Below are 17484 nucleotides of genomic sequence, written 5' to 3'. Positions count from 1 at the left end.
TATTTTACCAGCATTTCTCTTCAATAAAAAAGATATTGCTTCTGTGCTTGAATAAGCCATATTATTTTACTTTGTACTCCTTCAGGCCTAAGAGAAAAGGTGTAAAATAGTTGTAACAATGGGACGTACATCACTCATTCCTCTTTTATTAACTTCCAATGATACGTATCAATGAAATTACAACCATAAATCAAGAGAATAGGCTGTTTCAGCCATTTTGGAAAAAATGTGTCCTGAAAACTGGGTTTGTGGCTTCTGCAGAATAATTCCAATCAAAGAGTAATATACATTTGTATTTACAGTTAAATACATACACTTTCACTTTCATGCCAATAACCTAATCTATGACTGCAATGTGCTGACACTTTAGCAAAGAGTCCATGTATTATGTGAAAACCTGAGTCTGTATTTTGGTGCAATGACACAAAGGACAAGATAATACCTTCAGACAAATTTAACAGTATTTCCTTTTTGGAAATATTTTCAACCAAAACATAAGTCAAGACAGACACACTTAAGTGTAGTTGTGATGAATGTGGTTCCTGTTGGTCTGTGGTATATAATTTAACACAGAGAATAGTTCATGTTTGTGGGAAATCTCAACACAAGATTTGGAACATGTTCCTATGATTAGGAACAAACAGATCACATGGATATTTCAGATCTCCTAGTAAATTCACTTAACTGAACAGCTGAAGAAAAAGACATGGCTGTGGGCTACAGCTGTGGTTGCACCTATGCACACTATTACCTTTAAGTTATTCACAACCTGGAAGATCAGGAACAAATTTATTTCCAGGAATATTATATTCTGAAGCAAGTCCAGCAGCACAGAATTATGACAATCCCTGCCTGTGCCCTCCCATCTTCCTCAGTGTCACTACTATGGAAATACGAATTCATATGACTATAAAGGACATACAGAAATTATTTACAAATCTATGGCTCTGCCTAATTTGTAGATATTCTTATATTATAAAGCTAAGAAAGTAAGTTTAAGATTTGTGATAACACAATTCGATATATACACAATTTTTTGATAGCTGCCTGACAGCAGTTTACTAATAATTTGTTCCATCAAGAAATCCTTATAACATTGGAGCAAACAAAGCACTCATGCGCTGGATTAGTTTAAGGAATCTTCATTTTCTTAAATGGAACCATCGTTTGAATTCAAATTCCAAAAGAGTTTCTTAATTGTTGTCATAATAGCAAGTTTGTTTTATTATTACTGGCTCAGGCCAATCTGTTTTCAGTGAAATTAAATATCACAGAAGGTTTTTTCAATGTTTTCCAGAAAGCTGTATTGCACACTGGCCAAAATGCCCCAGTGTAAATAAAGAAGCCTGCTCAAAACAATTCACATGAATTCCAAGTTTCAGTGCAATGTGTCCTGGGCTTGTCTGCCACCAAATACAGTACTGATTTTTGACACCTAAGTGAGTGTGCTCTCTCTGCAGATCTGTTGAGGTCTACCACAAAAAAACCCAAAGTGCTGCAAGAAGAAGCCGAACTGATTTAGGGAAGAATAAGGAAAACCTTTGATATTATTTTTCTTTTGCTGGATGCATTTGACTGATACTCGTTTTACATCATCTCATGATTCTAGAAAGATGTGAGAGCTAGTGACTAATTCAGCACCGGCAGTGACTATTTTTCTCCTTGCAAACCAAGAAGGCATGGATATACATTTCAGATTTTGGCACTAGCTCTCCTTTTAGAAGAGATTGTGGAAAGATCCAGACTTACCTCCAGCTGGCTATGTATCAGATTGTGTAACACCACTGTGATTGGTTAAGAATGAAGGAGAGCTGAAGTGATCTTTTTTGTTGTTTCTTGAAGAATATCCACATCAAGACCATCCAGATTACTTTAATATTATTATAGTAGAGCTATACTTCTGATTTTTATACTTGGTTTACAGCACTAGATAAATAATTAGTATTTCCTTTAAGATTATTTTATATACAGGGGGACTGACAGAAACAAGACTAATTGATTTCTAATATGTGAGCCTCAGAGTTTTTTTGTTTTATCACAGCCAGTGCTGAGAGCACAATGTCTATAGCTAATCTTGACTGGAGTATTCAGGTCAAGCGCCACAATGGTACATGTAGCTTTTACCATTATATCTGAACTGTACAGTACACTGAAACAACAGTGTGCTGCAGTTCATCCCAGTCGTTGCTTCCTGATAATCTGGACGGGAACCCAGACAAACAGTGCTGCGAATCTCTGTTTTGTTCACGCCTATGTTCATTTCAGTGGAGATAACTGTGCTGGGATGAGGGTGCAAGAGAATGGTGTGCACATTGGTCCTTATGCTAATGCTAAGTGGGGATGCAGCCAAGTTTTGCACCAGGATGAGAGGGTTCAACAGAATTGAAATTCACAGTTTAGACACAGCCTGAAATTATGAACTATCATAATGAAGACTGTGGTGCATAAGAATCTGATTTAAGGAAAATAATCCACATAGTACCTGCATTTTACTTTTCAGCAAAGTCCTGTCAACACACAGTGTAGCAAGGCCTATGTTAAAACAATTGCCACTCAAATTCTCCAGTTCATTCAGGAGGTGGATTGCACATTTATCATAATAAATAAAGGCTAAACTATACTCTGCTGAATGAATGAAACTCATGCAGTTTCTGCAGTATTTTTAATCCTTGTTTATGTGATTATTAATTTACAGAATTAGAGACTTTCAGCTTGTATATCATTTAGTGGGATTGAGCATGGGTTCACTGCAAATAGAGATTAGTCTTCTACTTAGAAAGGTGGGGTTTTTAAGTAGACTGTCCGAGACAGTAAGCCTCTTTATACTGGAGATCTGCATTTACTAAGGGCTGCCTAAACCTATGTTATAATACTCAACCCTTTCAGAGCTCTGCTCCACCCTTTTCCTCCCTCCCTCCCTCCCTCCCCTACCACATACACATGGGACTTCTCTGGAGACACAAGTGACCTGCCGAATAATCTGTACTTTTGGAATCATCTGTCTAACTCACAAAGTTAAGTCATGTGAACAGACTTGGGCAGTGTCAGAAGAGGATGATAGAAATCCAGACAGACCATCCAGCGACAGATGAAAAGCAGGCAGAACAGTCCTCCAGAATAAAGCACACGCATCTTAAAAATAACTTGAATAAAACAATCATTGTGTAGGTCTAATTGATCCTTGGCTTATTCAACAATTGGACTTCCAGATAATCAGACTGCTTTTTTTTTTTTTTAAATATTGCAAGTCATCACAGATCAAGAAGGTGAAACTGTTATGTAGTCATATTTCACAATAAAAAGACTAACTCATGGAGTTGAAATCAAAAGCAGACTTGAGAAGCAAAAATTGCAGCCACAGAAAACACCTGAAATACTTGCAGTGATCAAACCAATTGCTTGCACACAGTGCAAATAAAACATATGCTAAAAGGCAACAATATACTTCCTCATTGAAGTTACATCACTGGGACAATCTCCCTCAGTGCTTAATACTGACCTTGTGTTAAAAATCTTTTACTTATTTCTGTTTACAATTTTTGACATATGGTTAAAGAGAAGGTCTTAAAAATGAACATAATACAAAATAGTTTATTTATGTCTGCTTTCCTGAACTTCTTGGATAATTTTAATACTGCCTTTAATCTAGCATGCAGTTACAAGTAACTTACTGATTCTGAAGAACACTTGCACTTCAGCAAAAAAGACAACCTTTTTCCTTTATGGAGTTTTAGGTTTTGATTTCTGGTCTGCATGATCATACAGTTCTCTTCACAGAAACGTTTTGTATCTTGGCCATTGTGTTGCACAAGATGTTTCTTTTAATACTTCTTTAACACGCTGATGCCTCTCTCCCCTTCTCCTAGGCTCCACTCTTTGTTTTCCATGCTCTGGGATGTTAAGACTGTTAGAGCTAATAATCTTGTAAACTAGCTCTTCCACTGTAATACAAATTCCCTGTGATTTCTATTTTTTGCACTAGTGCTGTGAAACCATCGTGTAGGATTGGTTCATTTTTACATTTTTGTATAAACTACAGCATACATTAATGTTCTATAGTATGGAACTAAGGCTAATACCATCAACTGAATCCCCTAGTACTCTTGTAAAAGATCTGTAACATTTGTGGTATCTTTAAAACCACTCACCAGAGTTTTTGAACCCCCTAACTCAGCCATTACTTCTTCAGACTGCAAACCTTTGCTGCAACATAAGTCTGAAACCAGAAGCCAACGTGACCTCTTACTTTTGAACTCTGTAGTATAAATCAATTACATATGGGCTGCGGAGATATTCTTGTGAATACATTTGCGTATGGCTTTTCAGTCTTAAAAGTCCTTTGAGGTCAAATGAGGGCAAAGCACGGTAGTAAAATTCTTTGTTTGAATCCTTGTTTTAAAACATTTTTACATTTTGTAAATATAGAAAGTTAATACTATGTACAAAAAATACCAAAGAAAACTGACTACCAAAAGACTGACTATTTGATTTTTTTAAATACAGTCAGGAAGAATGTGCTTCTAGCTTTCTACCTCTATGGATATTAGTCCCCAGGAATGTAGCTCTCATAGTATCTTAAAAGCCATCTATCCAACATTAACTCTTGTTGTTCTTCATAAAGTAATATGTAACAGATCACAGGAAATTATGTGTTACAATTCCAGGGAGTGAAAGAGAGAAGTGCAATCTAACTTAAACAAGAAAACAGTTTGGGAATTTTTTTCTCTAAAAGGTTCCTAAATATATTTCACAGGAATATCGCCTACTCCCACTGTCCAGCCCTTCCCATTGTCTGATCCATGGGCCAGTAACAAAGGCAAGGACATTTAACATATTACCCTAATCTCAAAACATTTTAAGAATTTATTTTAACAGATATAATCTATCTCTTTAGCAATTAAGGTCTCTGCTTGCAGCAGAAAAGATGTGGGATACCCACAGGATCCACTGAGCCTACAGTACTGAACATCATCAGCCTGTGCCTGCTTACAAGAGAAGTGATGGAGATAGAGAAGGACAGATACAAAATAGTTTCTTAATTTTGACATGCATATTATTCCACAAAATACAGTAGTGGCTCATGCTAACGCCAGGTCTTGTTGAGTACAAAGTGCAAATGTAGTGAAAGTTTAATAAATCATTTGTGTATCATCTATTTCTCAAGTCCTTTAAGGAACAGCTAAAAATAGGGAGAAGTTTATCTACTGTAACGTGTAAGGTTTTTTGTATTCTTCTTGTATGATGCATAAAAATTTCCTGTCTGTCTTTAACTTCCCCTGCTTCTCTGATAGAAGCTATGATTGTCCACCTGTGAAACTATAGCTTTCTCACTACAGTCACTTATGTCAGAAAATAAGGACTATCTATGCCTGGTGAGAATTAAGAAACTAAACTTGACTGGGATGATGATGCTGTTGTCATTCACACCTCACTTCCTGAAGAAAATGGAAACAAACAATCACAGAATATACAGAAATTTACTGCATTTCTGATAGAGGCCTTGATAGTATAAAGAATACCCCAATATATGAATACACATCTTTTTTTTTTGTTTGGGGCAACTGGTTAATTTGGTACATATGCTCTCTATTCCATCATTGCAGATGTTAATGAAAATATTGAATACTGCTGAATATTGAAAATATTGCATAGGACGACTTGCGAAAGAGCTCAATAGCCATTCATAACTACTCTTTCAGGGGCTTCTCATTTATTTTTGCACATATTTTTGGAAGATTTAATTCTCTCTTGAACAGTCGCATTTTCACAAATGAGATAAACCACTGATGCCATGATTCCACCAATAACTTAAAGGAAACCCGTCCATTTCCAGCAGAATCTTGCAATATTTGGTTGAAGAAGCTTTATTATTGATTTTATTAGTATTCCTGTTCATGGACAATGTTTTGGATCAGTAAGCCTTGTAAAAGACACTCTTCAGAAAGAGGTCAATAGTTGAACATGATGTATAGAGTCACCAGTGTAAGAAAAACTCCACCTACTGATTTAGTAGGCTGACAGGCAGAGAGAAGGGTAAATTAAGCTGTAGGAAGTTTTTGCAGGTGATCACTACTGAATGAATCATGCAGGGACAGGTTATGTTATAATTCTGGCAGTTGCCAAAGTAATACAGAAATTACCAGAATGTTAATATCTACTATTGTAAGTATTCTTTTGTCACATTCAGAAAGAAAACATGTCAAATAGTTCCATTCTAGTCTTGCTTCTCAATATAAAATAATTTGGAAATTTTAAGCTAAAACTCCACCTTTTTATTAAAATAAATGAACTGATAAGCAATGAGATTAGGACTAGATACTATCAGATATACTTACTCAAAACCAGATTCCTACTTGCATTTATACCATTGTTTTCCATGAAGTTAAGAAGAGTGTTTCACCTTTGCAGAGGAAAGGCTGATGACATGTTGATCCTTTTCATTTGTCACAATTTCCACAACACTGTGTTGGTGTCCTGATAGCTTCCCTGTAGGCCTACTATTATTAGTAGCAGGATGCCACAAACGAAGCAGTTTGTCATGACCTGAAAGAGAAGAAAAAAAAAAAGTAGTCAGAAAGACTGAATAGTCACTGCTATTACAAATAAGCTTTGTTGATAAGTCCCTGCTTTCACCACATAGGCAACTCCCACATGAGGATGTGAATTTTTCATTCTAAGGCCTGGATTCCAGCTTATCCCCAAACTTGTATTAAAACCACATAACTGATTTGCCTTTCAACGCCTTTTTATTTTGCTAGAGGAATGTCAGGGACACTGGATGTGACTACATGCGCTAGTTCCGTAGGAGCAGAATACTTTATTAGAAATAGAACTGGGACTCAGATTTTTTTCCTTCAAAGATCTAATTTACAAAAATGTCAAAACAATATTTGTATCCACTTAGCCAGGAAATGAAGGGATGACCACCTCTATGGAAGAGGGTGGACGTGCAGAACAGGAAGGGGAGTAGACATGAAAGTTGAGGTCAGATAGGAAACAATAACTGCTGATGAGTGATTTTGTGTCTTGAACTAAATGAGAATTAGGTCTTTCATATTTATTTGCATATGCAAACATTAAATTTACCTACAAGTTAGGGAATAATCCTTGATTGCATTATAGATTAATCTTTTGGTACTATTTTCATAATAGTTTCCATAAATATTTCAAACCTACAGATGTTAAAAATGTATTAGTAAACTCCTGGGTTTACATACTGATGTAAACACAACTGTATCTAGTGCTCTGAAATATTTCATATTTTTCACATGAGTTTCAAGAGAACATGAGCACAGTTTAAATTTGACATCAATTAATTTATATTTTAACTTTCAATTCCTGGCAAATATTGCAATTGTGTGAATTGTATGCAATTAGCTGAACACTCTATTTTGACACACAAATGAAACAGCCACATTTTATCTAGACTTCCGTTTGAGTTGTAGTTTTCTCTTAGCTTAAAGTGAAGTGCAGAAAGCCAAGAAAACATAGACTATGAAGTACATGCCCCAAAAGAACATTCACGAAACCTCAAGACTGTGAAGCTCAGCTCAGTTTTATTAACAAAGAGAAGAGTTAAAAGTCAACACTTGCAGTCTGCTCTCCAGGGATCTTTGTTAAGCTTGTTCAACCTACTGTCATTGGTCAGTTCCTCCCTCTCTCTCTAAAGAGATCTATTCCTTTCCTTCTTAATACAGCAATATGTGATTCATTTAGGAGCACCCCATCTCCCTTTTCCTCCATTAAACATTATTGTCCTCTCCGTTAAATTGATTGCACTCTTTATATAGCCTCTCTCTAAATGAGAGGTTCATTGGAGAAATTATCTACTCTTAAAATAGCTACAACAGAAAGTCATTTTGGTTTATGCCAGATCATTTCACAAGTGTGACTGAGAATGCAACCATGCAAACAGCTGTACTGGCACAATGGAGGGATAACTTCTGCACAGGAAAGGGGAGCCATGGATAAGTAGCTGACCAGCAGTAACTTCAATGGGAACTAGTTTCTTTTCAGGGGCACTTTCAGGCAAAACTATTCTACATTAGCTGTCTATGCTGTCTGTAAGCATGGCAGGAAGTAGCTTAACAAGGCTGTAATTACACAAGAGGCTTGTGAAGCCCTTTTGAACGGGGAAACTGCAGCACATGCTGGGCCCCTGCTCGCTTCCCCAGGTGTTGTGTTAGGCTGTCGTAGAGATGACCCGTAAGTTAGCAGAACCCTTGCGACCAGGCCAGTATTCATTACTGAGACACAAGATGATGGGAGTAAAACTCAGCTGGCAGACCTTCCATGAGGTCAACAGGAGGACACAAAATATGGTAGACAGGAGCCTCCAGTGAGACTGGTGAGATCAGTTACAATCAGAGGGAACAGACACTGCTTCAAAAACATGCCTTTTAGCAGCCGCAAATGGAAACTGTCATGTCTTAAAATGACAGTGAACTGAGTAGAAACTGTTGATAGTATCTGACCAACTCAAGGATCAATGTGCTGCACTTTTAAGGAACAGGATCTTTCTTAGTCTTCCTACTTGCTCTGTTCTTTATATTCCTGAGGTAATAGCAGATGAATGGAGGGGAGGATAGTGCCCTTTAATTGTGTCACAGAGACTTTCTTTTAAGAATAGAATCACTAATACATGTTCTTTACTTAAGCTATTAACAGGAAGAACAAGTGTCATTAGGAAAGAAAACCTTTCCCTACATTAAAAATGCTGTTTGCTTCTTATGTGAAACAGTGGATTAGTTTTTGTTCCTTTTATTGATGTTGAGATAATGGTGGATTTGGTTATGGTAGATGTGTTCTCTCTCCTCTTTCTGGACTAATGCCAGATTGGCCCTAACATTCGCTGCTTCACTGCTTCACTGGAACATTTGCTGGAACATTTATTCTCTCTGTGCTCCAAATATGCCTCCAGGATTCAGAATCCTGACACAGAAGGCATGGGTACTAAAGCACATTCAAGAAAAGCTTGAAGAAGATGAATTAGCTGTCTACATATCAGACAGCAAATTTTTAAGATTCTGTGAAATCAATGATTTGAATCATAATGGGCTCAGTTTGGTGTTCTCCATTCCAAGATAAATAATTATGAAAGCATGTGTTTAGGGTTTTTTAAAAAGACAATGTGGTCTATGACCACAGCTCTATTCTAGCTAGATGTTATGGATTCCAGTGCATTCTTTGAACATGTGATCCTTTGTCAAATTGTCTCCATTGCTCACACAGTTTTGCAATTTGTGTGGTATTACAAGTCTGCTAAGAGGTTTGCATTTCAGTGGTGTTGAAACCCCCTTGAGAAGAATAGCACTTCTGAATGGAAAAAATGCTAGGCATAGCTTGGCATCCTCTGATAAACTAGAAAAGAAAAATATAACTCCTGGTTTCTTTCTATGCTGCTCCTTGCAAACAGAAGGACCCCCTATTCTTTCAAACAACTCATCATTCCTTCAAGCCTGCCTTTTAAATAATCTTGAGTTATAATGTCTGCAAAACCTCTTCAGAATAGTTAGACATCTGGTGAACTAACAAAAGTTCATATGCTTATCATATTGACCAATGTCTCTTTTTTTTGTGCTGCTCTGTCTTCATATGTTCTTCTTATATTTAGACTGCATCATAGAAAAGAGTCTGCTTATACTTGTGAGGGCTAGCATTAGTGGAGTCCTGGGATATGATTTCTATAACTAGGATTCCTGGGAATTCCTGAAAATGTCAATACCAATGTATAGTGCCAATATTAAAAAAAAAAAGATATAAGATATAAGAAGTTACCAGTTACTTCACTTGTGCCAGGAATACACAAAGGATCCTGAGCAAGAACAGAAGATTACTTTTTATCAGTCTTAAGCTGCTACTGCTAGATTTGGAAATCAATAATAGTTTTTGTACTACTTTATTGCTCACAGGAGAACAATAGCTGGATTTGAAGAAATAATAGGGTTAGAAGTTGACGTATCATGTAATTTAAAACTGATCATCTCCAGCTTTTATATGCATACATAATTTGAGTTTAACTGTAGCTGTTCCCTGAAGTGATGATTAAGACTTATTTGGAATTGAAATGGATACAGAGTAAGAGGAAAATCATATCACTTTACCATTCAATATAATATTCATGCAAAATGCTACGCAGAAAAGTTATTCTAAATTACTATAGGCTCCATATTTTAGGCCACTATCAGACTTTTATCACTTAATTGGTTGAAGTAGTCTAGCTTTTAGCATGAAAAGTGAACTCTGTACCAGGTTTGCTTGTATCTTTCTTATTCATTATTATAAATGTCAAATATCTGGAAGACAAAATTAGGCTCTGTCACGGTACTGGCAAACTCATGAGCATATTCAAATACAACAGATAAATTATGGAAGAGTAAGGGTGTTAAAACATGACTTTTTTAATAGTCACTTCCTAGAGTAATAATACATTGTGGTATTTTACATACCATTTGTGCTATAAACACCTGGCTGTAACCACTTAGTAAAGTGGTTAGCAGATCTATCCCCACTGAATACTTTAGAAGCTAGCCTGCAATCAAAGCTTGGATTTTTTTTTTTTCATTGCTGAATGTGACATATAAACATAGTTTTTGCAAATGTTTGCACATGTCACCAAGAAATCTGTATATTATGATTCCTGAATCACTTAACTGCTCCAGTCTTTGATTTTTAGGATATGTTACAGGTAAAATTGCAGTCTTGCTAATCATAAGACTAGCCTATGTTCATTTGAAGCAGTTTAATTCTCTCATTAGCTGGACCATCAACATGCATTTCTCAGACAGATGAGGGATGGCTTTTAAGATACAGAGGCAAACACAGTGTGCTCTAGTCTGACTGACTGCTGTGCCATTGTGAGCAGTGTATTTTATTAATAGAGAACTGAACTCTAAAGCTCAGCTTTTGAAGACTTTAGTAGATGGATCTCTCAAGCGCTGAAGGATTATTTTTAATTCTGGGTGCAGCTTCATAGTAGCCCCTGGCTGATCTAAACTTCACAGTGAAATTGAAAGAGATGATCCCACCCTGTCATTGTGTTTGGCAATGGATCCCCACTCTCTTCTGTGACTCTTAGTAATCCATCTCAGGAATAATTTCCTTTTGTATTCAAGGGAAGCAGCAGGGCTTCCCAGCAGCACTGGGAATGAGGGTGAGAGGCAGGAGGATGCCTTTTAATATCAAGATGAATGCCAGTGGGTGAACAAGCAAGACAGGATTCCAAATCAAGGGTATATAAATGTTATGAACCAGGAATAGACTGGAAGATTGTTAGAAGTAAGTACAATTCTTATACTTCTTTAAATCATCATTACAGAGTCCTTGAACACAATATTATTAAACTTCTGTCATGTTGCCTATGTTTTCTGTACTTTTGCGCAGTGAAAGTCAAGACAAATTAAAACACAGTGTTGAGAAAGCTCATCTCCTTCTAAAATATTCTGATTAGGTAGCTGTTTAGGTGGGATAGGAGGTCCTGCATTCCAAGCCTCCAACCATCACAGACAAGTATGCAATCTATCCTTTTAAAAAATTTCAAGCTCCATTTTAAACTGGCGAGGATATTTCTTTCTGCAACTGCCACTATTCATAAGACTGTTCAAGCACATTACTGCTCTAATTTTTGCTCTAATATTTGCTCTCCTGATATTTTTATAGATAGCAATGGTATTCCTTGTTAATTGCCATTTTGCTAGGATATAGAAAATACACTTTTTAGTCTCTGTGTGATAGGTTTAGTCTCTATGTGATAGGTTTGCCCCACCCTTTTTCCATATTCCACTAATCTTTCTCAAACATGGCTCATATCAACCATACAGTGGATTCCAGTACAACATGAGATTTTACTAGTGTCAAATGCAGAGAAGTTAATGCTTTGTTACCTGCAGAACAGATAACTTCAACTAACACAGGTACCTAGGGCAAGTATTGCTGCATGATTGCCCTGTTCCTATACTCTCCATAGGTGTTTATTGCTGGTCGCTGTCAGTGAGGGGGTAGTGGGCTAGGCAGACCTTTGGTCTTGCCTACCATATCTATTCTTATTTTCTTAGAAAGTTTATCCAGATTTTTCTCTTCTTCTGCTATTTCTATAAGAAGAATTTTCAGTGTGTAACAGAAACTTTTACTAGTTCCTGTGTAATTGACCTGTCCTATTCAGACACTTCACCCTGTTTTTATTTCTACAGTAAAATCTTCCAGTTCTACCTGCAGGCAATACTAACACATTCTGTTTTATAAGGCCTCCCTATTTGATGTCATCAGTAAATTTCTCCAGACTACTTTTTGTGACAAGGTAATCAATGTAAATAAGATCTCCTCCAAGGCTGAACTTCAGAATTTTCACTAATAACTTTCCTATAGCCCTATTGCTTTCCCTTTAAATCCTGTGTCTAGAAAATCAATAGAACTGTCTCATATTTATTTTGATATCTGTTGCAGTTTTCCCTTTGGTAAACTGCTACAATTCAACTTGAATTGCATTATTTCCCATGTCTAGGTCTTTTTTTTTCCCAAATTTATTTTACTGTCTTGCATATTATCAAGGCTGGATAGCAGAGCCTTGGCCATTTTTTTCTTCTTGTTAAATATAGACATAAGAATTGCTATGTGATACATTGTTAGAAATTATTTTGAACAAAGTTTTAAGCAAGACTCCTGTACTGAAGACTTGGAGATAGGCAGCATCAATGTCGCTCCAGGGCACTACACTGCCAGAGAGAATATACGAACAAGATTGCTGCCATAGTCCAGCCACATTTCTGCAGCATGAAATATGAGCACCGCAATAGAAAGGCTCATAAATTTATTGGATAACAGGGAAGAAATGGATGTAAGAGTGCTGTTTCTGCAGTCTGCTTTAGGAGAAAGAATGAAGAGCAAACCTTTGGGGAAATGTGATCAGAGAGAAGAGCCACAGACAGTATTAAGAAGGGCCAATGTGATTGCTTAAGACAGGAAAGGATGGCTAAAGAGTAGTAGGAAAGGATGGAAGCCCTGCTGATACTGCAAGGAGTAATGTGCATAATCTGGCTGAGACAGTCGCCACCGGACTTGGAAAGGGGCCTCAGAGTGTTCACCATACTGTTTCTCCTCTCTTATTCTATAAATAACATGATACTTGAATCAAACCCAGACTGAGCCCTTGAAAGATTCCTGCCAGGAACTGTATCTTTTCAGAGTGAGGCTCCCAGCAATTAAAAGTAGGACCTCTGTTTCCAATCATTTAAGACAGAAGCCATTATTTAAATTCTTAAGATACTAAACCAGCTGTGTTTGGTCTTACTTAAATGTGAAAAAAATTCACAACAGAACAATCTCTTGGAAAAAATCGCAATACTTACCCCCAGTGACAATGACTTTTGCTTTTCCACAGTATGTGAAGGCATTGACCCCTCTAGGGACAGAAAATTCCTTGACAGGTCTGTAATCAGTAATAACACAGTTAATCAGGTAAGCAACATTTGGAAAATACAGACTACAGTCATTCCACTTTTCTGTAATATACAGAATAGCTGCTTGCATAATGTATACAATCTCTCGTTAAAAGCAAATTGATTTATAACAGTGACTTGGATACTAGCATCAATAAAATGGGAACAGGGTACACTCTCCATTAAAGTAATGAATCTCTGATTTGAACACCAGAATCCTTTATCAGTTGTACTCCAAACAGAATCCTAAAATGGCAGCTGTTGCCAAAGTAAGCCTTCACATACATCTGTGTGCTTAAAGGAGGAAAAGTATCAAACCAACTGCCTTTGCCTGTTTCAGACATGGAGGTCTATTGGGGCCTCTATTTTGCATAAAGTAAGCACAGTAACTTTTCTGCTGCTTACGTATAACGTATTGTATAATGCATAGTCTCTGTTTTATCTATTTTGTGTTGTATAATAACACGAAAAGACTGCAAGTTTCTGAAACTCAACTGAATTATTCTGTTGCATTCACTGCAAAAGCGCAGGAATTCCAACGCAGACAGAGATTGACTCAGTGTTCCTTCTAAACTCATCCTTTGAGCAACTTCTGCTTGTCTCTTCATGTTTCATACACTGCTACTAATAAGTGAGTATTTTCTTGATTTTTGGAGTTAGGACTAGCATGGCTAACACCTGTCTCTCCCAGGAAAGAGTAACTCTCAGTGTAATTAAGCTATACAGAATTAAATTAGTACACATTTAAATTTTTTCTTTGAAATCCAGACAAGTAGGTAGTTCATTTATTATGGGCTAGAGAGTAACCATGGATATGGAAAACCATAACTGGGGATAACAGTAAATTTAATGAAAGACTCTGGAGACTTTGAGGATTAAAGGAAAAGCTTGTTTTTTCTAGGCAGGTGTAAATAAAAGGCTGGTCACTCCCTATTACTTAGAGGAGCAAAGCTTTCTCTGGAGCGCTAACAGAGGAGTCAATTCTCTTGATGGTATAAAATAGCAAGTAATTGACTTAAATGTGTGATTTGCTCAGAATTTCTCATCTTTTTCCTTTATTTCTTAAATTCAGTACTTCTATATAACTGTCTATTGTCTCTTTAATGAACGGTCCTGATACTCTTCTAACATCAGTGTGACTAAGAGGTTTCAGCACTGTGAAGTCCTTCCCAGGTCACGGCCTTGCAACAGAAGCAGCCGGTGATCCTATCCACATCTCCCTTTTTAGATACTTTACCAGAAAAGATTATAACTGCTCATCACCCATTATCCACAAAGAAACTTAACAGTCACACAGGAGACAAGATACATTGCATCCTTCTTCAAGCACAGTAACAATTGCTTGCAGCAAAGTTAATTGGGGAAATTTATTTTGCTAGCTCCAGTAAATCATATATTTCAACTATAACTACTTATGAAATGGGCATTTCAAAGTTATTTGATCCATAGCTATTTTTAGGGCTATTAATTTAACAGCTGTGTAATTTTTCAGTTGTTTAAATATAATTTCCTTTATCTACTGCACGAAGCTGCTTAGAGAAATGCATTTATTGGAACTGGAGACACAATTATAGTCAGTGTTAAATGAACAAGACCTACCAAGATGTTTGCAGTTAATGTTCTGTATAACAAACAGTGTATGCTGGTAGTATATACTCTTTTGACTATACTTTTGGCTCTGCAGTCTTTTTTGTCTTTCTCCTCGAATTATGTTTTTCCAAAACTCCCAGCAAAATCAAATAGGATTTCTCAGCTTTTCTCCTGACACAGAATGTGACCTTGGACAAGCTATAATTATTTCATATTTCACTTTCCCCATCCATAACAGACATGTAACATTCATAAAACCTAAAGTTATTGGATTGATGCGAGAATTACTATGTGAATATTTAGGGCCTGTGTTATAAAAAAGATCAAATAGATTATCGTAATTGTTGCTACTGCCTTAAAAACCTATTAATCTCTGGATCTGCCTCACAGAGGAATTGTGAAGCTAATCTATGCTTTGAGATATTTGAATGAAAAGTTCTATCTGTATGTTAGTTATAGTTCCTTTTTACATCAAATTGTGTTTGTATTATTTATTTTTTAATTGGGCTATAAACTCTTCTAAAATCATGGACTAAGGCTTGGAATCAACTATAGCACCGATGGGCCATACAAATGATATGGCACAAATAAGGAAGCCACAAATCCTTTCTGCTGCATAGTAAATCCATTTCACAGTCCTTAGAATAAATTAAGGTTTAAGCTTGTGTGACTGAAACTTGTGAAACTGAAACTGTAGATGAAACTTAGTTGAATATATTTTTGTATAGATATAAATTTTAAATGAATGGATACATGTTATACATCTAACAAAGCAATCAATTTTCTCACTAAAATGTGTCTGCTGAGGAGAAGTTGGAGCAGACAACACTGCCAACGTAACTTACTTTTAAGGGTTGTGAATAATGAACATATATGGACAGTCCTCTCCTACATCAAAAGCTAACAAACAAAAACGTTCATGTATTTAAGTAGTGTTTTTGTTTGTATTAACAATGCTTATAGAAAAGACAGCTTCAATACAACCGGATGGCATCTTGCAAGGCACTGAGCTCATGCAGAGTTATAAAGCAAAAGGTCCATTTTTTCAGAAGATGTTACATACTTACAAGTCGTCCTCTAGTCGCTTTATGTGATCCAAAACAAATGAATGAATGCTGTCTGAGGAGCAGGATCCAAAACAATTTAGGTCAGAAATATACTTAACTTTCACAACCCAGTCATCATGTAGCTTGCGTTTAACACTAGGGATATAAATTGAGATGTTATTAGGATATACTAGCATCTACTGTAATATGCCTATAGGTGGACAGGGATTTTTTCAGTGAGATTATACACGACCAATGCGAGCATTCAATATCCAGGGCAGATACAGAAGCACTCCTCCAGCTCAAAAGCAAACAGAGCTGAAGTTAGGGCTGAATCATGCACTCCTCTAGTAGCAATTATGCTTCCATCTAATTGGGCACAATAAAGCTGTGCCTATGTCAAACAGGATAGCAGCAATTGTGAATTCTTCCCTGGAATTTTACTCTGCAGCCTTTCTGTTGTAAGATCTCTTGTAAGATCTCTTGCTGAAAATGATGGCATTTCCTTCACACAACAACAAGCAAATCATACTTACTGCAGTTTGAAAAATTTTCTTTGTTAGGTGGGGTTAATTTATACACAAAAGCTAATCCCCCATTTAGGCCAGAGAAAACCCAAATTTAAAAAAAAATTGCCAGACTGATAATATTTTATCATAAGCAACTTACATGTTAAAAGTTTTGGAGTCCAAGACCTGAAGTTGTGATTCTTTTTTGCCTTTACATTGTTTCAATCCAAAGTGATCGCTAGTCACAGTAAGCAGGTGAACATAACCCTTGTCATCTCCCATTAGGATAGAATCTTTAGCCAGATGATCTGACATAGTCACCGTGCAAACACAGAGCAGACAATTTTCCATTGGTTTGATGACAAAGCAATTATTCTGTGAAATATGGTAGATAGTTTATTAGAGATTGCACAGGAGCCCTTAAATTGACTGAACATATGCTTATTTTCTTACATCAACATTCAATTCATGACTTTGTTTTTTCAAGCTCCCCGTGTGATAGCTGTTTGCTGGTATTAGAAACTAATGGAAGATCATCGCCAAGTGAAGCTAAATGCAAACTGTAAGGATTTCAGTGAGGCTTTATTTCATAGGTAGCCTTTTCCATTTCAGTGAGGAAATATTAATTACAAATTTTAGGGACGATCTACCATGCTAAGTGGGATGGTATATTTGCTAAGACTGTATATAGCTTCCTGTTCAAAAATAAGATGCTTTCTACAAGAAAATGAGAAATAGCTAAATTAAAGAATTATTCAAACCACAAAATGCCACAGTAACACACAGAGAGAAATTGTATCAGAGTCCTAATTATTAATACACCCTGGGAGTACCCAGTGTACTTATATGGGCAGGTGTTTGAATTTTCAGGAATTGAGGTAGTGGGAATGAACACAGCTGCAAGCC

At 36.5% G+C, this 17484-nt stretch overlaps 1 protein-coding gene across 1 annotated transcript in view; it reads right to left on the bottom strand.

The window, feature by feature from the left end:
- Positions 1-17484, bottom strand: part of WDR64 (WD repeat domain 64) — a 76534-nt gene that overhangs the window by 36337 nt on the left and 22713 nt on the right. The window contains exons 7-10 of the mRNA XM_075706925.1: positions 16739-16953; positions 16091-16225; positions 13344-13423; positions 6401-6543 (exon numbers count right to left, since the gene is read on the bottom strand). Of these exons, the coding sequence (XP_075563040.1) occupies positions 6401-6543; positions 13344-13423; positions 16091-16225; positions 16739-16953 (573 nt within the window). The remainder of the gene's footprint in view (positions 1-6400; positions 6544-13343; positions 13424-16090; positions 16226-16738; positions 16954-17484) is intronic.

This window comes from Pelecanus crispus, chromosome 3 (assembly GCF_030463565.1).
Source record: "Pelecanus crispus isolate bPelCri1 chromosome 3, bPelCri1.pri, whole genome shotgun sequence".
NCBI lineage: Eukaryota > Metazoa > Chordata > Aves > Pelecaniformes > Pelecanidae > Pelecanus > Pelecanus crispus.
This window is presented reverse-complemented; position numbering and strand designations above follow the sequence as displayed.